Here is an 18,797-nt window from a genome sequence, read left to right as displayed (position 1 = left end):
AACCCCCTTCTGACCCACGTATACTTTATTTATGATAAAAACAACAACAGCCATATATTCTTAATGTTTTTTACGACCTAAAAAAACAAACAAAACTTCAGCCCCTTTTATTTTAAAATCACAAAGTAAAATCCAGTGCAAACATTTGGTTTCAGAGGTCACTTTATCAGCCAGAGTGTTGGAGCACATTAGTGAGCAAACAGCATCATCAAGACCAAGAAACACAACAGAGGTGTTGGGGATGGACTTGTGGAATTGTTTAAAGCAGGATTATAAATTCCCGGCATCATTTGATTCATCATTCCAAAAATAAAGAGAAACCAACCGAGACGTGGCTGTCTACCCAAGCTGATATTTTGGGCAAGGAGAGCATTGACCAGAGCTCTACAGGAACTGCAGAAAGCCACGGCTCAGGTGGGGGAATCTGAACTTTTTGGAAACTATAAGCGCTGCAAGAAAATCATAAGAAGTTCTATTTGCACTTTGACACAAGGCAAACAATGCAAACATGTGGGACATAGTCAGGCTAATGCTGCATGTCACCCTGAACACACCCTCCCGACGGTGAAACATGGAAGTATCATATGGATGACAAGAGGAAAACTGATGTTAACAGTCCCCCTCCATTAAAGCTGATATTGAGCTTCTGAAAAGCTCATAAAAAGTGAGACATAATATCAGTCAAAACTAGAGGAGGCAAACCACAAAAACAAGTATTTTTGGAGTATGTGCCTTTATAAAGTGTTGAGTTGAATGCAAATGCACACCACACTATTTTATTTGTAAAGAATTTTGTCATTGACCTTATTGATGCCTCACAAGCACAAGAAGACAGCGATAACTGCCGTGTCTTCTGTTTTACTGCAACATGCTTCCAAATTAGCAGCATATAATCTAATAAGCATCAAAGATAGCAAAGAATAATTGTGCTACTTGTATTCAACTAATCCAGAGCATCTTCACCAAGAAGATGTTCTCGGTGAGCATTTCAGGAAATCTTAAATTATAACTATAACTCAAAAATAAATGTTTAAAAAAAAGACAGACAGCATTCCCCTTATTATACATTCTCTCAGATCTCAGATTCCGAATTACAGAGTCTGGTCTGCAGATCTCTTTGCCCTGAAGGTGTTTGCCTATAGGTGTTTCCCTTTCAAGTTGTGTTGCTGCTAACTAGCTGGCCTCAGGCCACCGCCTCCACTTGGAGCTGGGCCAAGCCACTGTTGTGGTGGTCCTTGATGCCATTAGATTGAGCTGCTTCCCCGGTTCTTAGAAAGAGTACACCATCGAGGAATACAGCTGGCAGGGATAGTTACTGTGCAGCCAGTTTGATGTATAAGGTAAAGCAAGGTGTACATCTGCTGCAGGTTCAGGCTGGAGAAAAGATTGAATCATCAGGTGAAAGTCTTTGCATTTGGCTGACAAGGATTTGGTTTTCCTCATGTGTGGGTATGATATTTATGCAAGACTCACACAGACTAGACATCAAATATTTATCTTAAATTGGTTCCAGTGTGCCGACAGCTTTTTGCACTTCATGGCATGTTTTTGAGAGGTTTTCTTTTACAAAAAAAAGAGAAAACCTTTATTGTTCATATACAATAACGGTTGTATGAACCTTTATTGTGTAGCACTGAGGCTGTTGAGATTAAGACAGAAAATAGCTTTCCAAGGACGTCCTTTCTGGTTGGTTGGTTGGTTACCAGCATGTGAGCTTTCAAAGGAAGCCTCTTAACCCTCTAAGGTCTACAGATGCGTATAAGTCTGTTATCTTCGCTGTTAATGAGAAACGTTGAAAGAAATGGGACAGAGAGAAGTAATGCTTACACATTCAGGGTCTGCATTCGTTGTATAGAATTTGTTACTTTTCAAATAGAAGGCACTCTGTGGAAAATGTTCAGTCTGTGGAAAATGTTCAGTCTGTGGAAGATGTTCAGTCTGTGGAAGATGTTCAGTCTGTGGAAGATGTTCAGTTTGTGGAAAATGTTCAGTCTGTGGAAGATGTTCAGTCTGTGGAAGATGTTCTGCATTGGGAGGGGATATGTATCCCCAAAATGAAATGTTTCTTCTTCCTTGAACCCTTAGATGCCCCAGAAAATGTTTCTCTTCTCTTGGCTCCATTAACACTGAGGTTGCTGTGAACTGTCAGAACTTCCTGCAGAACTTTGGCTGTATTTTTGGATACACCAGGGTTTTTTTTCACCCAGCTACTGAGGTTCACATGAGGATATAAATCCTCTCCATCCCAGTAATGCAGAAGGCTGATTTGATTTTTAACTAGGCGGCAAAACAGAAAGCATGTCATCTGATGCATGATGTCAAGTTGACATTTTAATGACTGAAAAGATAACAGTGTTGCTCTGAAAACTAAGCCCTACATTTCTTTTCTGTACTTTGAACAAGGACCACATTAATTAGCTTTAATCAGAGCTTGTTTCAGGCCTTTTTTCACACAATCAAGCATAACGCAAAGAAAGCGTTATGTTAATTATGAAGGATGTCGATGACTGTCTTCCTAACGTGAAGTCAGGACACATTCAGTCTTCACCCTGAATGTGTCCTGCTAGACATTTTCAGGCTCATGCAACCTTTGCAAGTATTTCAAAATAAATTTCAGTTAATTAGATGATTAGGGATCGACACCTCACGCTTCCAATACTTAACTTTTTCACAGTAGTTAAAATTTCTAGGACACTAATATTTATGGTTTTCATTATCTGTGAACCATGAAATAAAAGTTTGAAATATTCAACAATTAGTGCAGCGACTATAAATTATACATTTGTTTCACTTTCTGAAGTGAGTGAGAAAAATATATGTATTTTTACAATATTCTAATTTCTTAAAAATAAAGAATTGCTGTATCATAAAAAAGAGGAAACGAGGAAAAGCATTATGCTCTTAAAATAAATGAATAAATAAGAAAATGTTTATTATACGAGCTGGTTTAAAAAGATGAGAATATCAAAAACATTTCAATTGTTAAAGGTGCCAAATAAAAAAAAAAAGATTATGTGATTAAACTTTACAAATGTGACAAAGTAAATAAATTGAGATTATGGAACATATATAATATATAATAGATTCAAAAAATAACAGCTGAGGTTCAATTGAAAGCCAGGCTAAAAAGAATATATATATATATATACATATATATATTCCCACTGTATTCTGAGAAGGAGCTTATTTGATGAAGCTAACATGTTAGCTTCAGAAATGTATCTTTTGTTTTGTCTCTTTGCAGATCAGCTCAAAGGCTTTTTTTGTTTTTTCGAGACAACAGAATGAACCATGTCTCCTAATTCTTATAGGATAGTAGCTGATTGGTTTCTTCATTATGAATGGATTTTTGTGGCCATCCAAAAACGCGGCAAACTGAGCCTGTGGAGTCCATGATGCCAAAAACAGAATCCTGATTACCAGCTAAAGATACAGGAGCAAAAGAAGGCAAGCCAAAGGGCGGGAGAAAGAAGAATGGCGTTTAAATTATTTTTCTCGTTTTTCCTTGTGAAATGTGAGAGCTGCACTTAACGGGATGAATACCTTTGATGCCTGGAAGGGAATACAGTGGGAATATTTGGAAAGATGTGGCTCTTGGAAAATATGGCCAGTTCCAATGTGTCTCCTGTCTGTGGCCAGAAAGGCAAGGTTTAGAGATCCTCTAACGTCCCTTCAAAGGCCCTCTCTCAAAAGAAAACACGTAAATGATGTGATCAAAAGTCAGGAAAGTGCAAAGGAATTTATTCAGAAATGTTAAGGTTCTGTGTAAATCCTCAGATTGTTAAGTTATAAAAATCAGGAGGTGGACTCACTCACACATTCCTGCTTTCTTGACTGAAAAACACAGTTATGCAACCATACTTCCACAAAGCCCTCCTCCTTTTCGCCCTGATTTCTTTAAAAATGCACAAGGACACTTGAAACCGGATTTTTCATTTGCTAATAGTCACCTCACTTCATCTGGTTTGGGCCATCAGGCCTCAAAAACATCAGGCCCCATCTACTTTAATGTTATCCAATTCAATTAAAATGTTAAAAAAATGTTTCATTAATTCCAAAGGAAAATTAAATAATGTAACTCATTTTATCAAAGAGATGCTCTGGATGCTGATAGCTGTGGGCAGGAAGGATTTCCTGTGGCAGTCTGCATTACAGCGGTTCTGAAGAAGCCTCTGACTGAAAACACGCTGTTGTTGTAAAGCAGGCTCATGAAGAGGATGATCAGGGTTGTCAGTACATGTCTTGACTTCGAGATGAATCCCTTTTTTGCACCACACTACACAGATGCTTCATGGCAGAAAATCCTGCTGTTCTGCTTCAGTATTGCTGTCGACGTCTCTGCAGTATGTCTGACAAATTCCTGCCTTGTTTTTTCATTTGTTTTATAGAAATGTCCAGTTTTTCTGATGTCACAATTGGTCTGTGTTTTCTTAGATTACTAATGACTTTTTTTTTTTAGTTTAATGACTGAGGTGCTTTCTTGCATTCTTCTACATATTTGTACAGGCAATTGCTTTGAATTTATTGCAAATTTGTTGTTTTTATTTAATTAAGTTCACTAAAACTGATGTTAGGCGTATTAAAGACGATATTGAATCTGAATATTAAAATCAGTGGATAATGGATGTTGATGTGTGTCCAGTCTAGCCAGCTGTGGCTGCAGCTGTCTGGGTTATTTCTGTGCAGGACTGCCACCTAGTGGGTCTCCAGTGGAAGTGCCACCTTGTGCTCCAGGAACAAAGAGTTCTTTGTGCTGCAAAGGAGGAAAAAACTAATGTTTTCAAAGATTAGACTCTTGGCATAAAATTAAAATTTTGTTCATTAACCTTTCCGAGAGTTTTGATGAAACCATGTGAAGAAGAAACACTGAGAAGGACAGAGTCAGAGTATGTAATAACCTTCAGGGCAGAGTGATCACAGACCTGATCTGAGAAAGAAAAGGTTATTAGGACTTGTCAGGGAGGGTAAGCTCAATCTCTGGCTGATTTGTCACCACTTGGGAGGAAACTTCAGTCCTGATTAAAGCCGCTTCATTGAAGCATAATGATACCCTCACACTTGTAGACTCAGACACTTGAGACGGCACTTTAAACAAAGAACTGTTTGATGTTAACTCAATCAGGACTGTTAATTATCCCCTCTCTTTTTAAACTTTGTCCATTCAAGGCTGAAGCTTTCGTAAGCGGCTCAGAGTTTAACTCAAAACATACGCAGGAGAGCACAGAGCCACACAACATCTTTCAAAATGAGCACTCAAAGTAAACACGTAAACTGCTCAGACGTCACCAGACACTAAAACCCAAACCACAGGCATGTGGCACACATGCTGTTTACATAACCCTGGAAGCTCGCTGCCTAAAGATGGCACTGTGTCCTCAGCTTCAGCTGCCTTTTGCGACTGAAGAAACTCTCTCTGCAACTTCCTGTGCTGCTTTTCAGCTACACAATAGATTATTTGCCAATGTGAAAAGATGAAGAAAGTTATTCATCAACCCAAAGTTAGCTTTTTGAACACATGACCATTACCAGTCCTCGTGTTCCTGCTGTTTCACTTTATTCATTATTTTGTTTTGTTTGTTAGTTTGTTTTTTCCAGTTCCTGCCTTCTTGCTCTGGTGCATTTTCTAATTCTCCGATCTCAAAGATATGTTAAAACAGACTTACAAGCAGAAAACCCCACTTGACTTCAGTTCTTAAAGTTTTACTTTTGCCTTTAACTAACAAATGTACATTCACCACACAGTTCCAGCTGAGACATCTTGAAGGTTTTCTTTTTTTAAAGCACTCTGAATAAAAACAAACTTAAATTATCCTTGGTGTTTATTTGGCCTAATGATGTCACAAGAAACATCAAAACCAAGCTGCGCAGCTGGCATCAATTAACATATTTTCTGGCTGATTGTCATGATGGATTTCAACTGGGATTCTGATAGCGAGACCAAGACAAAAGCCATAAAAGCATTTACAAGACCATCACAGTAATGATAATATAGTCGTTGCTGTGGCCTCTCATCAGCAAGCTGACCTCTAACTCTGCTCCACAGTGACTGCTTGTGCTGGTGAGCCTTAATTTTTTTAGTTAGGTGGTCATCCACAACATTTAAGTGAACTTGTGTGCTTGCAGACACTTAACCACATGCTGTCTGTCCAATACAGCAGACCAGCTGGCAACAGGTTAAGATGGAGAATCATTGATGCGTGCATTCATCCATCTAAACGGTGGCATTAGCTGCAGGCAGAGAGAGTTGGAATAACTCACCTGGTTTTCTTTTTGTGTCGAACAGACAAACAGACATGTTTGTCTGTTCGAGTGCTTTTCCCTCTTGAATTCGAGTTCATCTTTTCATCCTCAACACATAGAAGCACAGGTGACATTTTCAAAGAATAAAACACTTTTGCTTTCATTTGAAAACAGCCAGAAGTCTCACATTTAGTTTAAATTTATAAAAACAGATGTTACTACTGTGTGCTTTGGTCGAAAGCAGGTTTGAGACCAAGGCGGGACTTTTTAACAAGTGGGCTTTTAAAGGATTTTGACATTGAAGTTTTAGCAAGCTGTAGTCTTCAGTGAGATCCAAGATTGATTTATTTATTTATTTATTTATTTATTTATTTATTTATTTATTTATTCATCAGCAATCATTTTCACCAGAAGTAGCATGGACCTCTAGGACCTTTTCAGAAATTACTTCATTGTGTGTGTATTGTTTGTTTGTTTTTTGTTCATAAGATCTAGACACACAGAATACAAGCAAATGTGTTTAAAGAAAGTATTTAATTAAGAACGTAAGAGCAAAGAAGAGAGAAACTGAAAAAAATATATACAAAACAAATTCTGAATAGTTCTTTAATGCCTTCTGGGACTCTGTGTGCTTGTGGAAGATTGTATCTTAATTGAATAGTTTTATTTACAACAGCATAATGAGACACAGAAACACTGACTGTGACATTTTGTTTTACGTCTTGGTAAACTGTGTCTAAGCTGAGTTTGGAGATTCTACACAAGTGTCCGACTCTTAGCTTTAATCTGTGTGAATTGTGTGAACGTCTGTCTACAGAGGACATGCCTCTGACTCTACTAACACCTCCGCTTTTCCATCCTTTTGCCTCTGCAAAATGGTAGTTTACATGTGCGTCAGTCAGGCTGGGCCTGTGTTTATAACAAATTACCAGCAGATGGAAGCATAACACAGACGGGAGGAACCCAAACAAGAAAGGCATTACTCGTGACATCTTTGCGCATTTAGCCTGGATTAATATGCATTTACAAAACAACTGCTAAACTAAATCATTCTTTCGGTTAAGGAAAATCTTTAATCTTGCGTTAGATCAGCTAGTTCAGCTTCCCAGAATGAAAACCGAAGACGTCAAAACATTATGCCGATCTCGTGCATGACCTGTTTGACTTGGATCCACCTCAGTGGATCATGTTCAGGTCATTTGTATATGTTGGCTGAGAAAGACAGCGATACAGACAGAGATCACAGAAATCGACTCCAGCATGCTTATGTAAATAATCGCCTGTGTGGCTGCCTCTTATGTCTGCAGTGCAATGTAGAACAATCCATACCTCTGGAAACATTTAAGATCACAAATAGAAAAATTGAAGGTATGGTTTTATACATATTTATAAATAAAGATAGAAAAAGTTTTCCATTAATTTGTATTCAGCCATCTTGAGTCAGAAGAACAATCTAACATTACAGCTGGAAGTCTATTTGGATATTTCCCTTCCAGTTTTGCACATTAAATTTTTTACTTTTTTTGCCAAATATATCATGATCACTTTCCATTTTTGCCATAGATTATCATTTAATTTTTGTCTGGACTTTGACTGGGCCATTCTAACGCATGAGTATGCTTTGATCTAAACTACTGTGCATGAAACCAGTTATCTCTCAAGCTCTTTCAGTCTTGTCATCAAAACCTGCCAGACTCCACGTTCAATCTGATAAATAAGATTCTCACGGTGTGATGGAGGCGAACTGCACTAAATTTTTCTCTTTTTGTTTGTAAAAAAAACATCTAAACATATCAATTAAGAAAATAAGAAAAACAATAGAATTTTTTTCTATCCTTTATTATTGTTGGAGTAAGTGAAAACACCATTCATCTGGTCTGTGTCATGCGTGTCATGCGTGTCATGCGTGTCATGCATTTCATGCGTCATCCTTTCATCCACAAGTGGAGGACCAAGATGGGCCTCCGCCCAGTTTGGAGCAGCTGTGATGGGAGCCGGGTCAAAGTCCGGAGACTGGAGCCTGTGTGTGCCGAAGTGCTTGATTAAACGCCGGCTAATAAAACACAAACTAATCAAAGACGTATTAATGACGTCTGGTGCTTTCAGCAAAACCCCTGATTAAACTTTTTCTTCAAATATGTGCAGCATGCTTCCATCCGTGATCTGCAACATGATTTGGACATACATCATTACTCATCTGCTGCTCTCTCCTTCGCTGGTGCGCTCTCTCTTTCCCCTCCCTTTGCTTCGGAGCCAGATGGATTACCTCATCAATCAAAGTTCCCAGAATCCCGTCGTGCGTTTGTGTGTGCGTGCATCCCACCAGTGTTGTGTCTCTCATCAAAAAGGGAAGACGGTATGAAGCACTCACTGCAGCCATTTCAGAAGTGGAATAAATGATATCCACAGCAATTATTTTATCACTCACATCTGCAAAAAGTGGCTAATCTTTCCAGTGCATGAAAGCATTTAAACGGTGGTTGAAAAGAATGCACAAGAAAAATGTGTTGGGTGGAGTGTTACCATGGGCTTGTTTTTTAAGTTGAGAGAATACAAATAGAGTCACTATTACTCAAACAACTAAAGAGTGTTTGAGCACAGATTCCAGGCAAGTAAGACTTGAAAATGAAGTGTTGCACGCTAAAAGAGTAAAACACCTGAGAAATTAAGATTGTGAACCTCCAGAAAAAAAAAGTGGATCTCTAGGAAGGTTTTACATTTATGATTCAGTTACAAACTCAAGTTCATCCTGAGTTGCAAGTGCAAATTTAATGGACAATCTTTTTCTAGAACTTGATTGGACTGTGTCCAGCTGAACTGGCCAATCAGAAGAGGGAGCTTTGTGTTCTCCATGGCTTCAATCTGAAGCAGTCCACACCACACTAATGTGAGAACGACTATTAAAAGTAGAGACGCAACAGATTGAGAACCTGCACAGCAGCAGAGTTGGGTGTTTTTGAAAATATGGTAAGTCCTGTTGTCATAAAATTAATAGCAAGACATTTATGTATCTTCTCCGTATGTTTGACATCAGGAGTCTTTTGTGGCTACTGCTCAGGTTTTGTTGAACGTCAAATAGAGTTCAATGAACCAACAACATTTACTAAATCTTAAAAAAAAAGAGAATCTATTACAGATCTGAATATCCGTTTAGTACATAAATGTTGTTGTGTTTTTTTTTTTTTTTACTGACAGAGGAAACTCAAAGAAGAAATTGCATTCAAAGCATATTATTTAGAATCCTCTGCTGGACATTGAAATGCCCTTGATTTCTGCCTTAAATCCAATCTTTATTAAAATGTAAAAATCAAATAGACAAAAAACAAAACAAAACAAGGGCATTCAATCAGTATTGAGTCAATATTATATAGATAATAAAATAAAAAACAGACATGCTTTGTTGGGGGACTGTAAATACAACTGCAAAAATGTGCAGTTGAAACTCAGCAGAGAGCTGAGTTTTTAGCAATATGTTTCTCTTATCTGGAAAAATAAGTTCACAAGCAACATAAAACTGAATAACAGTAAAATAAAAACTCTTCTGCATTTTCATGTACTTTAAATTCTCAGACATTTTATGTGAGCCAAGCTTGTTTTACAACTACAACTGGGATTTTATACATTTTCTTTTCTTTTTTTCTTTTTCATTAAATTTTTTTTTGTATTACATTTTATTGTGTTTTTCAAAAGCTGTACATACTCTCTAATTTTGCTTTCCGGCAATCTCAGAATAGCTCAGTCAACAATGTCACCACTGAATTTGAAGATCTTTAATCTCTTGCCTTTAAAGTGCTATACACTCTGCAAGTTTTTCTCTTTTTTTCTTTTTCTTCTTCTCCTTTTCTCACTCCTCGAAAGGAACAATTATGGAGCAGGCAACGCTGATAACACCTAAGGAATTTGAAGCATGCACAAACAGCCCTTCCCCCATCCGCTTAGCTTCCCTCACTCCTTCCACCCCTGCCCACATCCTCTCTCCGTCCCCCCTTTCCTCCCGCTCCATCACCAGCCTCTAAGTCTGCCTCTTCAAACTCATATCTGTTGCTCAGAATACTTCCAGCTGGGAAACGTAAACCGAGTTTTCATCATCGGAGTGAAATAAAAAATGAGATGGGTTTTTTTTTAATGACTTGTAGTGATTCATTGGAGTTGTTTGTTTTGTCAAAAAAAAAAAAGTGAAAATATTTTTGGACACATCTTTCATTGCCAATCTGTTAAAAACTTGCTACCAAGATAAAAATAAAATATAAAAACACTTTGATTTGATAAATATGTGACTTGGAAATATATAATATTTGTTTCCTGCCTTCTTTCCTTTCTTTCTTTCAGTTTTTATTTTGTTTCTTTCTTTCTTTTTATGGAACAAATTAATCACAAAACAACACAGTTTTGGTTTCATAACTCACCCAAACAAAAAAACTTGTTTGAAAGTTAGATCAAAAGAAAATAAAAACCGATGGTCTTATTCCCAGTCTTTTATCAGTAAAGTTGGAAGCTTGCAGTTTTGATATTTCCCAAAAACTTATCATAGAATCCTTTTTTGTTGTTGAGATTTTTTTTTCTAACTTTCCTTGATTTCAAAAGTTTACATGCAGATGATCAGTGTCAGTGATAACTATTAATCTATATGACTTGGATCAAACCTTTTTGTTGTATATTTGAAAATATACAGATATATATTTAAACGTTTGCAGAAAAACACCCTGAAAAACCCCATGCCATCCACCAGGAATGCTTGACTGACTGTCTGATGACTGAGCATGTGCGTGTTTGCATGTGTGTCTGTGTGTGGTCTGCTGGGTCTGTTCTGCAGACATGTTAAGTAACTGTTCTCACGTAAAGCATGCATGTACATCCATTTGTTTGCTTGTGCTTCTCTCTGACCACATTTTGTCATCTTGTAAAACAGGAATGTAGCTCATGCCAAAAGATTTCCCCACTTGCAGATGAGAGGAGACAGGATTTCAACCTTACATATCTAAAAACAACTTTTAAAAAAAACAACACATGGAATACATTTTGAAAGTCTTGAGTTGCACTTTACACAACCATTTCTCTGAAATGTAACAGTCGGAATGTTGCGAAACGAGCGACAAGAGTAATCATCTCCAAATGAAGCTCATGGCTTACTGTTTTTGACTGCGAAGTGCGGGAAAAGAAGCCGAATGCTTAAATGTCATTCTTTTAATTGATGTTTCCTTTCCTACGTTGCACCCTCCTCTTCCTCTGTTGTTCTCCAGCTCTCGACCTTGAACCCTTCAGCCATGGTGACAATGACCAAGACCCTCAGGCAAACATAAACTCCCTGAACCTGTCCACCCCATTCACAATCATTCTCCTCCACACACAAGGTCCCCTTCCTCTGCTTTAATGATGGAGGGACACCCCCACCGCATTGACACTGTTGCATAAGCATGTGTGTGCAAGTGTGTGGGAGATTGGGTGTGTTGGTTGTTAATCCAGGCAAAGGGTGGAACTTCCTTAACATGTGCTGTCGTCTTTAAATAGCTGTACGAACGAGGACTTTGGCAAATTTGTTTTGTATTTTTGCACAAAAATAGCGAGATTACAGCCTCTGTAGTGTCAACGTGTCTGTACTTATCGAGGAAGGAAGGGTCCTTTTCAGTTTTTTAGATAAACCTTTTATTTACATTAAAAAAATAGATTTTCCTTCCTTGTGTTAAATTTAAAAAAAAAAGGAAGCAACACACAATATACTCACTAAACAATATCAGGAAATCCTCCACAAATGCAAAATCACACTTAAAAGCATGTGCATGCATGAAGTGAGCCACAAAAACAACTCCATTACCCAGGAGGCAACAGGTATGAAGCCACAGGCCGAACACTCATTGTGGATGGGTGGGGGCTGGGTTCCCCAGCAACAGGCCTGTTGATATCCAAACAATGTTCATGTCGTCAGAGTGGAGCTGGTCGGGCCAGACCGAGGTTCTGCTGAGTGAGACAATGTCACTATGTGTTCCCGAACGCCAGCGAACGAAAAGACGCAGATGGGCTTCTTGACCGGAAGACAGTGGGGCAGATGCAAAGTTCAAAGTGTCTGTATGACGCGTTCAACTCTGGCAGAGCAAGCTTTTCATTTTTTAACTCCACAAAGCTTTCGTACGCTTATGGCGTTCATTTAGATTACACAAAACGTTTCTATTAAATAACATCTTTGGATCTTTCTGACAAAACATTTGGATACATAATCCCATTCAGCGGTTTACAAGCAGAAGTGATTCTAGCTATATCCGTAAATTCTCCCTGTAAAGATGCTTACAAACAATGTTCACAATAACAATAATAATAGCAGCAATTATTATAACTTTTATGATTGTTATAATTAATATTATGGGAATAACAGGAATGGCATTCTAAACAATGGAAAATCAGTACATTTAAGTTTATGTTTGTGATTATTTGTTTATTATTATTATGATTATTATCATTCAGAATTCAATATGTGCACCATCAATTATATCAAGAGGTATTTGCTGTGAAAAGAGCCCCGAGACATGATGCTGCTGTCAGCACGATTTACAGATTGGGCAAGTGGATTATTCTGGAGTTGTAAAGAAACAGTGAGCTTTCTGTAGCCGTCAACATGCATCATGTACAATTTAGGATGGGTCTTTGGTACCTCTGTATCAGAACTGGAAGATTTCATTGAAATTAATTGGTTTCTTAAAGTGGGCCTCACTTTTTAACATAGTCCAACCCTCTTTATGTAAAAGGGTGAGGGCCTGGGCCATTCCCCAAGCTCAATGTTAGCCCGATTTATCCTTTCCAAAATCAGTTCTGATGTTTGTTTTGGATCATTGTTCGGTTGCGACACCTGTTGATCCGAAAGCTGTTGAACTGAGGTGGCGCTGAAGTATTTGGAGGCAGCCCGACATGCACTTTATGCAACGAACCAGTGGGAGTGAAACAAACCCTCAATTATAGCATAACTTCCTAAATGGGAAGGTACAAATTTGAGCTTCATTTCAAAACATAATACAAGGCAATTTTTGTGATTTTTTTTTCTTAAAATGTAGATACAAGGTAGAAATACAGAAAATGTCAGTTTTTAAGTAATAGAAATGTTTGTGAATGATTCAGGAGATATGCTGTCAAAATAATAAATAATCTGTTTTGTCAGTGAATTTGACGTAATAAAGGAAAAAGTCAATTTTAGAGTTGATGGAAATGTTCATACTATCAATGGAAAGTGTCCTGATAATTTTCTGTCAGGAAAGAATGTTTTTAAACAAATAGTTCTTGTAGTGAACACTTCTGAGTCTTTGTCTTCCGGTTCTTGAAACTGGTGTTTTGTCAATTATTAATATTTACTCTGAGTATTTTCTTTCCTCAATGTGCAACAATCTAATTCACTTTTACAATTTCATTTATAAGAATGGTTAAATGTCCAGTCAGACAACAAGAAGAACCTGGTCTATTTACTGAGAGATGTTTAGTCAACATTAGTGTAAATGTGTGCAGACACTTAGTCTGTTTCCATATTGCATGTATGGTTTAACAAGTGGAATTTTTAAAACTTGTTTTACAATCATCAATCCTGAAAAAAATATAATAATAAAGAAATCTTGCCTACAATGACTGCTTGTAAACAGCTTGCACTTTATAGAAATTCAGTGTTGCCAAGCACCTGGAGAAATATCACAATATAGTCCGAGACTGTGTTTATCCATCCAACAGATGCCTCTTTTCTTTGAAAAAAGAAAAAAATGTTGTTTTTTTTTTACCACTTCTTTACTTATGGCAGCTCCACATGCTGTCGAAACAATAATTTTCACCCACAGCTTCTTCAGCCTGAAGTAAAATCCACGGAACAACCTGAACCAAAGGCGGAGTTGCTGTTTTGTTTGTAATTGAGTTTATAAGAAGGAGGAGTACAAGTTATTTCACAAGTGGCTCGTATTCATTACTTTAAATGCCTGTGTTTCTTTCTGTTGCATTTTCATGTCAGCTGCTGCCAGCAATGGAAATCCAGGAGATGCTTGAACACAAAAACAAAGCCAACGTGGAAAATGAAGCCGTCCTGGGTAGAAAGTGGGAGGCAGAGTGTTTTGGTTTAGTACCTTCTCTGTGTGTCTCTGTGATTTAACAGGTTTCGTCTGTGACCTTCAGAAGAAACTACAAGACATTAACGGTGGTACAGCTACCGCTGCCAGTGATTGGATCAGGCTGTTCAGACCATTTATTAGAAATGTCTTCATTGTGAGCTGTGCTTAACTCAAACTGTTAAAGCACTCTGTTTTTCAGATTTGTTGTGCTTTTTTTTTAAATTCCTTGAATGTTTGTCATAATTAATGTTTTCAACCCATTAAGATCAAGAATAATCAAGAGGACAACAAAAACAAAGCTGTAACCAAGCACAGAAAAAAAGAAAAAGATTAAATTTCTACAACATTAACCCTACAAACCAAATACTGTAACTGAATGATAAATAGGATGTTTGTCTCTAGGAACTAGACACATTTCTGGGAGGAATGACCTCTAGGTTTTGGTCACTAAGGAGGTTTTTTGTGTTTCACATTTCAAATTTAAAGCAGAAATGTTGGCACTTCAAACTGTTCCTGCAAAATAACTTTTTTAAATTTATCCTTTACTTTTTAATTAGTAATCTAGACAATATGCTCCCCTTGGGTATAAATATGACGCAACACAGCGACCCATTTCTCTTAGCGACTCTTCAGATTTCGAAATTCATGAGAACATGCCAAGGTGTGCGTGTTGATCTTCACAACTTTGGAAGCTCACAGTAGAAACACAATCAGGGTTGATCTTTCCAACAGGCAAAGTTTAGAGAGAGGAGACAAAAATCCTCCAAGCTTTAGAGAGCTGCTGCTGCAAAACATGACTGTTCGGGTAATTGGTTTTCCTAAATTGCCCTCAGGTATGAATGTTTGTGTGCATACTTGTTCGTTCTGTGCTTCTCCGCGTTGCCCTGTGATGGCCTATCAACTTGTCTGGGATGTTCCCGCCTCTCCGACACGGATTTACGCTTTAGGATGTAAATTAAATATACCTACTTGTCTTTGCGGGGTCAAGAGGGCGGATGCCTTTTTCCCGTCATTGGCAAAAGATAACAAAAGTTCTCCCTTAACAATGGCTTTAACATTTGCTCAGGTTACCTTTGTGTATCAAAACAAATAAAAGAAAAAATATGTTGTAGGTTTCCTTACTCCATAGACTTTTCTTTATCAGGTTTTTTTATTATTGTGTAATAACTCATTTTAAATGATCAACCTCCCAGGAATAACAGGATAAGTGTTTATATGAATCACTTTAAGTTTGTTAAAATAACATCCAAAGCGTTTTTAAAGAAATCATGATGAAAAGTCAAGAGGGACAAGCCATTGATTTGCAGTCACAAAACACCAGGAAGATCACCTGAAATAATGTTTTTTTGTGGTGAGATGCTGCATTCGCCTGTTGAACTTAATCTAGCTGCTCATGTTGTCTTCTAAAAGTGGAGAATATTTTATTCAGAGAGGAAAAAGCACTATTTTATTTTATTTTTTTAAAGTAAAAAGATGTTTGAAAAAGAGACGTCTGGCCATTACCTTCATGCAATTCTACTCAATTCTCATCTCCTCTGAGTGCTTTCTCTGGAATTTCTCCCATTCAGCTTGATTTCTATGGTTTAATTTCAACCAGGACAATCAACAAACATTTTCTCTGCTGTTTTTGCAGTCTGCCCATATAGTGTTGTGGTTTGGTAATGGCAGTGGAGGAAGTGATCGAAGCCATTCAGTCTGTGCTTCCAAATATGGAGCAATTAAAGTCAGAGTGAGAGAAATGTAGCATTTTATTGCTGGCCAAGATGGCCCTCTGGTTGTTTCCACTGCACACAATTTCTGATAAGCTTCAGGCGAACGTTGGAGATTGGTTAAAATTGAAAACTTCAGCACAGTCCAAACCTCCAGCAGACAGTTGTTTCTCAGTCGGTGGGGGTCCAGACCCTATGTTTGGTTTTTACCAGGTTGGAATAAGAGTGCTATGTGGTAAAACTTGAAAGCAGCATAAAGACAATATTGGCTTGGTTTTGTCAGATGATTTTGTGTTTTGGGGTGAGTGGGGGCCGGTCGCAGAAGGTGCCCTCCCAGGACGCCAATACTGCAAGGACCGCCACTGTTGCTAATTGTTGTACAAGGTATTATTGTAATTCTTTCAACGAACCAACATGGGTCCAGGAGTGGATTTAAAATCTTGGTAATTGAATTTCCAGCCCCCTTTTTGTCCAGTTTATCCCTGCCAAAGTCCCCTGGTGAGTTGACATAACACTGGACGGTGAATGAATCTGATCTATGTAAGACCCCTAATCGAGCTGGAGCTCTGCAGGGGCCTCGGGGCCAGCAGCGGGGGCCCCCTCCTGCAGCAGCAGCAGCAGCTTCAGCTTCAGCAGCAGCAGCAGCAGCAGCACCACTCGCAGTCTAGCAGCGGGACTCCAGGCTCTCACTTCCCCAGCTGCTGACGTCAGCTGGCAGCCTGGGCTGAGCTCGCCGCTCCGGACATAGCGCCGAGAAAAATGCTGCTCTCCGTACCGCCAAGGGCAGGAATCAACCCCTACAACGGCTACAACAGCAGAAACAGCAAAAAGGTAAAACGCTTTCGGGCTTTTCACCTCCCGCGTTTTCGGCTCGTTCTCTACCCCCCCAACCCGCTCCTCCTCCTCCTCCTCCTGCGGGCAACAAACCCGCGTCCGTCGCGACAAAACAGGGAGCTGGTGACAGTGAGCTGCAGTGTCCTTGAGAAGCTAAACGCTGTGAATTCAACTTAAAGACTTGCTGGAGTGAACCCGCAGCCCCGGAGAAGGACCCCAGGTCCGCCGAGCTTCCAGCTGGGTCGGAGGGTGTTGGAGCGGGGGGCCGGCGGGGGGCAGCGGGGTGGACGGGGGGGGGGCTCTCTCTGCCGCTCGCTCCTGTCACGCCGGACGCCCGCTGTTGCTATTTTGTAGTATTTCTATGTGTGGGTGCCACTGTGGGGATGTCGGTGTCGCTCTGCGCTCTCGCTCGAGAAAGTCAGCCGCGGAGAGCAACTTTTGCGGGGGTAACTGCGCCGCGCTGGGATAGCGCGTCCGTCCGCGCCTGGATGTGTTTATGGAAGTGGGGGTAGGGAGAGAGAGAGACAGGGGGGGGGGGGGGGGGGGGACTGTAGGAGAACTTATTACAAAATCACGTCTGGCTCCGTGGGCACCGGGACAGACGTTTATATCCGCTGGTAAAATCAGCTCGTCATTGTCTCCGCTAAGTTAGAGAAGTTTTTTTTTTCTTTCTCCTCGTTTCCCATCTGAAAGCGGAATATGCCCCACCCCTTGAAAAATCCCACCAGACCTTGATGACTACATTCCCAGGATTATGAATCGCGCTCTTCGTGGTTATGTTCACTTTTAACAAATGTGACTTTTTTTTTTATTATTATTATGTGTCATCGGGAAATATAAAGTGTTACGTGCTTATTTTAAATTATGTTGCAAATGCAAAACAGCAGCTGGAGTATAAAGTGTGTCTGTCACTTACATGGACCAATGTTTATGTGTTTATTTATTTATTTTGCATTCAAGAACCTTATGCGCCTGTAAACATGGCCGGCCCTTGGATGCATGTGTTCATGAACAGAATCCGACTTTGAGGGGCTTTTAATAAAACCAGGCACCTTTGTTGATAAAACAATGTGTTGTTTTTATAATTTACAGCTGATAAATAATATCAGCCACATGAAACGTGTTATTATTTTAATACTGTGGAGTCCTGCCTATTTCTGGTTCATTATTTCATTATAATTCACATGTCCTCAGATTTTTCCGTGGAACATAATTCCAAGTTATTCAGAAATAAATTGCCTATATGTGGATTTTGTAATTGAACATATCTAAAATAATTTAGAAATAGAAATACAGCTTGCGGAGTTGAAATACAAAGGTTTAATGCTACTTGACATTTTGCTAAGCAAACAGCCAATACAGGTGCACCATTCATTTTTATTGGCGCTAATTCGCTGAACCTCCAAGAGCAAAGATAAGAAAGACCATAGATATTAGCTTCTGCAGGAGAGCCAGGATGGTTTCCACTGATGCTCATTAAGGTGTATTTGCTGTTTGAACTATTAGAACAGGCATTGCAGGATGTCAGCTACTTTATCTATTAGAAAATAAATTAATTTGATCCCTTTTTAAAGGAGGTGTGGAGGCGGGACGTTGCTTTTAGTAAACTGTCTTTAGGATCCTGTGATCACTGTGATGCAGACCAAATGTTGGATGAAATCACTGAATGTGACTGTAAAATGCAGTGTAATGCATGATGTAACAACGTTTATTACATTTGGTCAAATGATTGGGATTTTCTATAAATCCAAGTGGTTCCACCCTGTTCACTGATATTTAATAAGACAGTTAAACTCAATCACACACTTTTAGTTTAACGTTTATCTTTTATGCTCTGTCCGTCCATCTAATAATCGCATGCTGCAGACTTGTACCTATTTTATAGTGTAGTGATGTCTGCCATTTGCATCTTTAACATTGTGCGTTAGGCATTGTAATTAAGAAT

The 18,797-nt window shown here is 38.9% G+C and overlaps 1 protein-coding gene across 1 annotated transcript in view; it reads left to right on the top strand.

Moving 5' to 3' along the window:
• The first annotated feature begins 16,695 nt into the window (after positions 1-16,695).
• The window catches only part of LOC129358514 (RNA-binding motif, single-stranded-interacting protein 2-like), a 37,999-nt gene continuing 35,897 nt past the window's right edge, over positions 16,696-18,797 (top strand). Inside the window, exon 1 of the mRNA XM_055027637.1 lies at positions 16,696-16,849. Coding sequence (XP_054883612.1) covers positions 16,778-16,849 — 72 coding nt within the window. The 5' untranslated portion in view covers positions 16,696-16,777. The remainder of the gene's footprint in view (positions 16,850-18,797) is intronic.

This window comes from Poeciliopsis prolifica, unplaced genomic scaffold (genome assembly GCF_027474105.1).
Source record: "Poeciliopsis prolifica strain line A6 unplaced genomic scaffold, Auburn_PproV2 SCAFFOLD003, whole genome shotgun sequence".
Lineage (NCBI taxonomy): Eukaryota > Metazoa > Chordata > Actinopteri > Cyprinodontiformes > Poeciliidae > Poeciliopsis > Poeciliopsis prolifica.
Note: the sequence above shows the minus strand (reverse complement) of the source record. Positions and strands in the feature narration are given on the sequence as shown.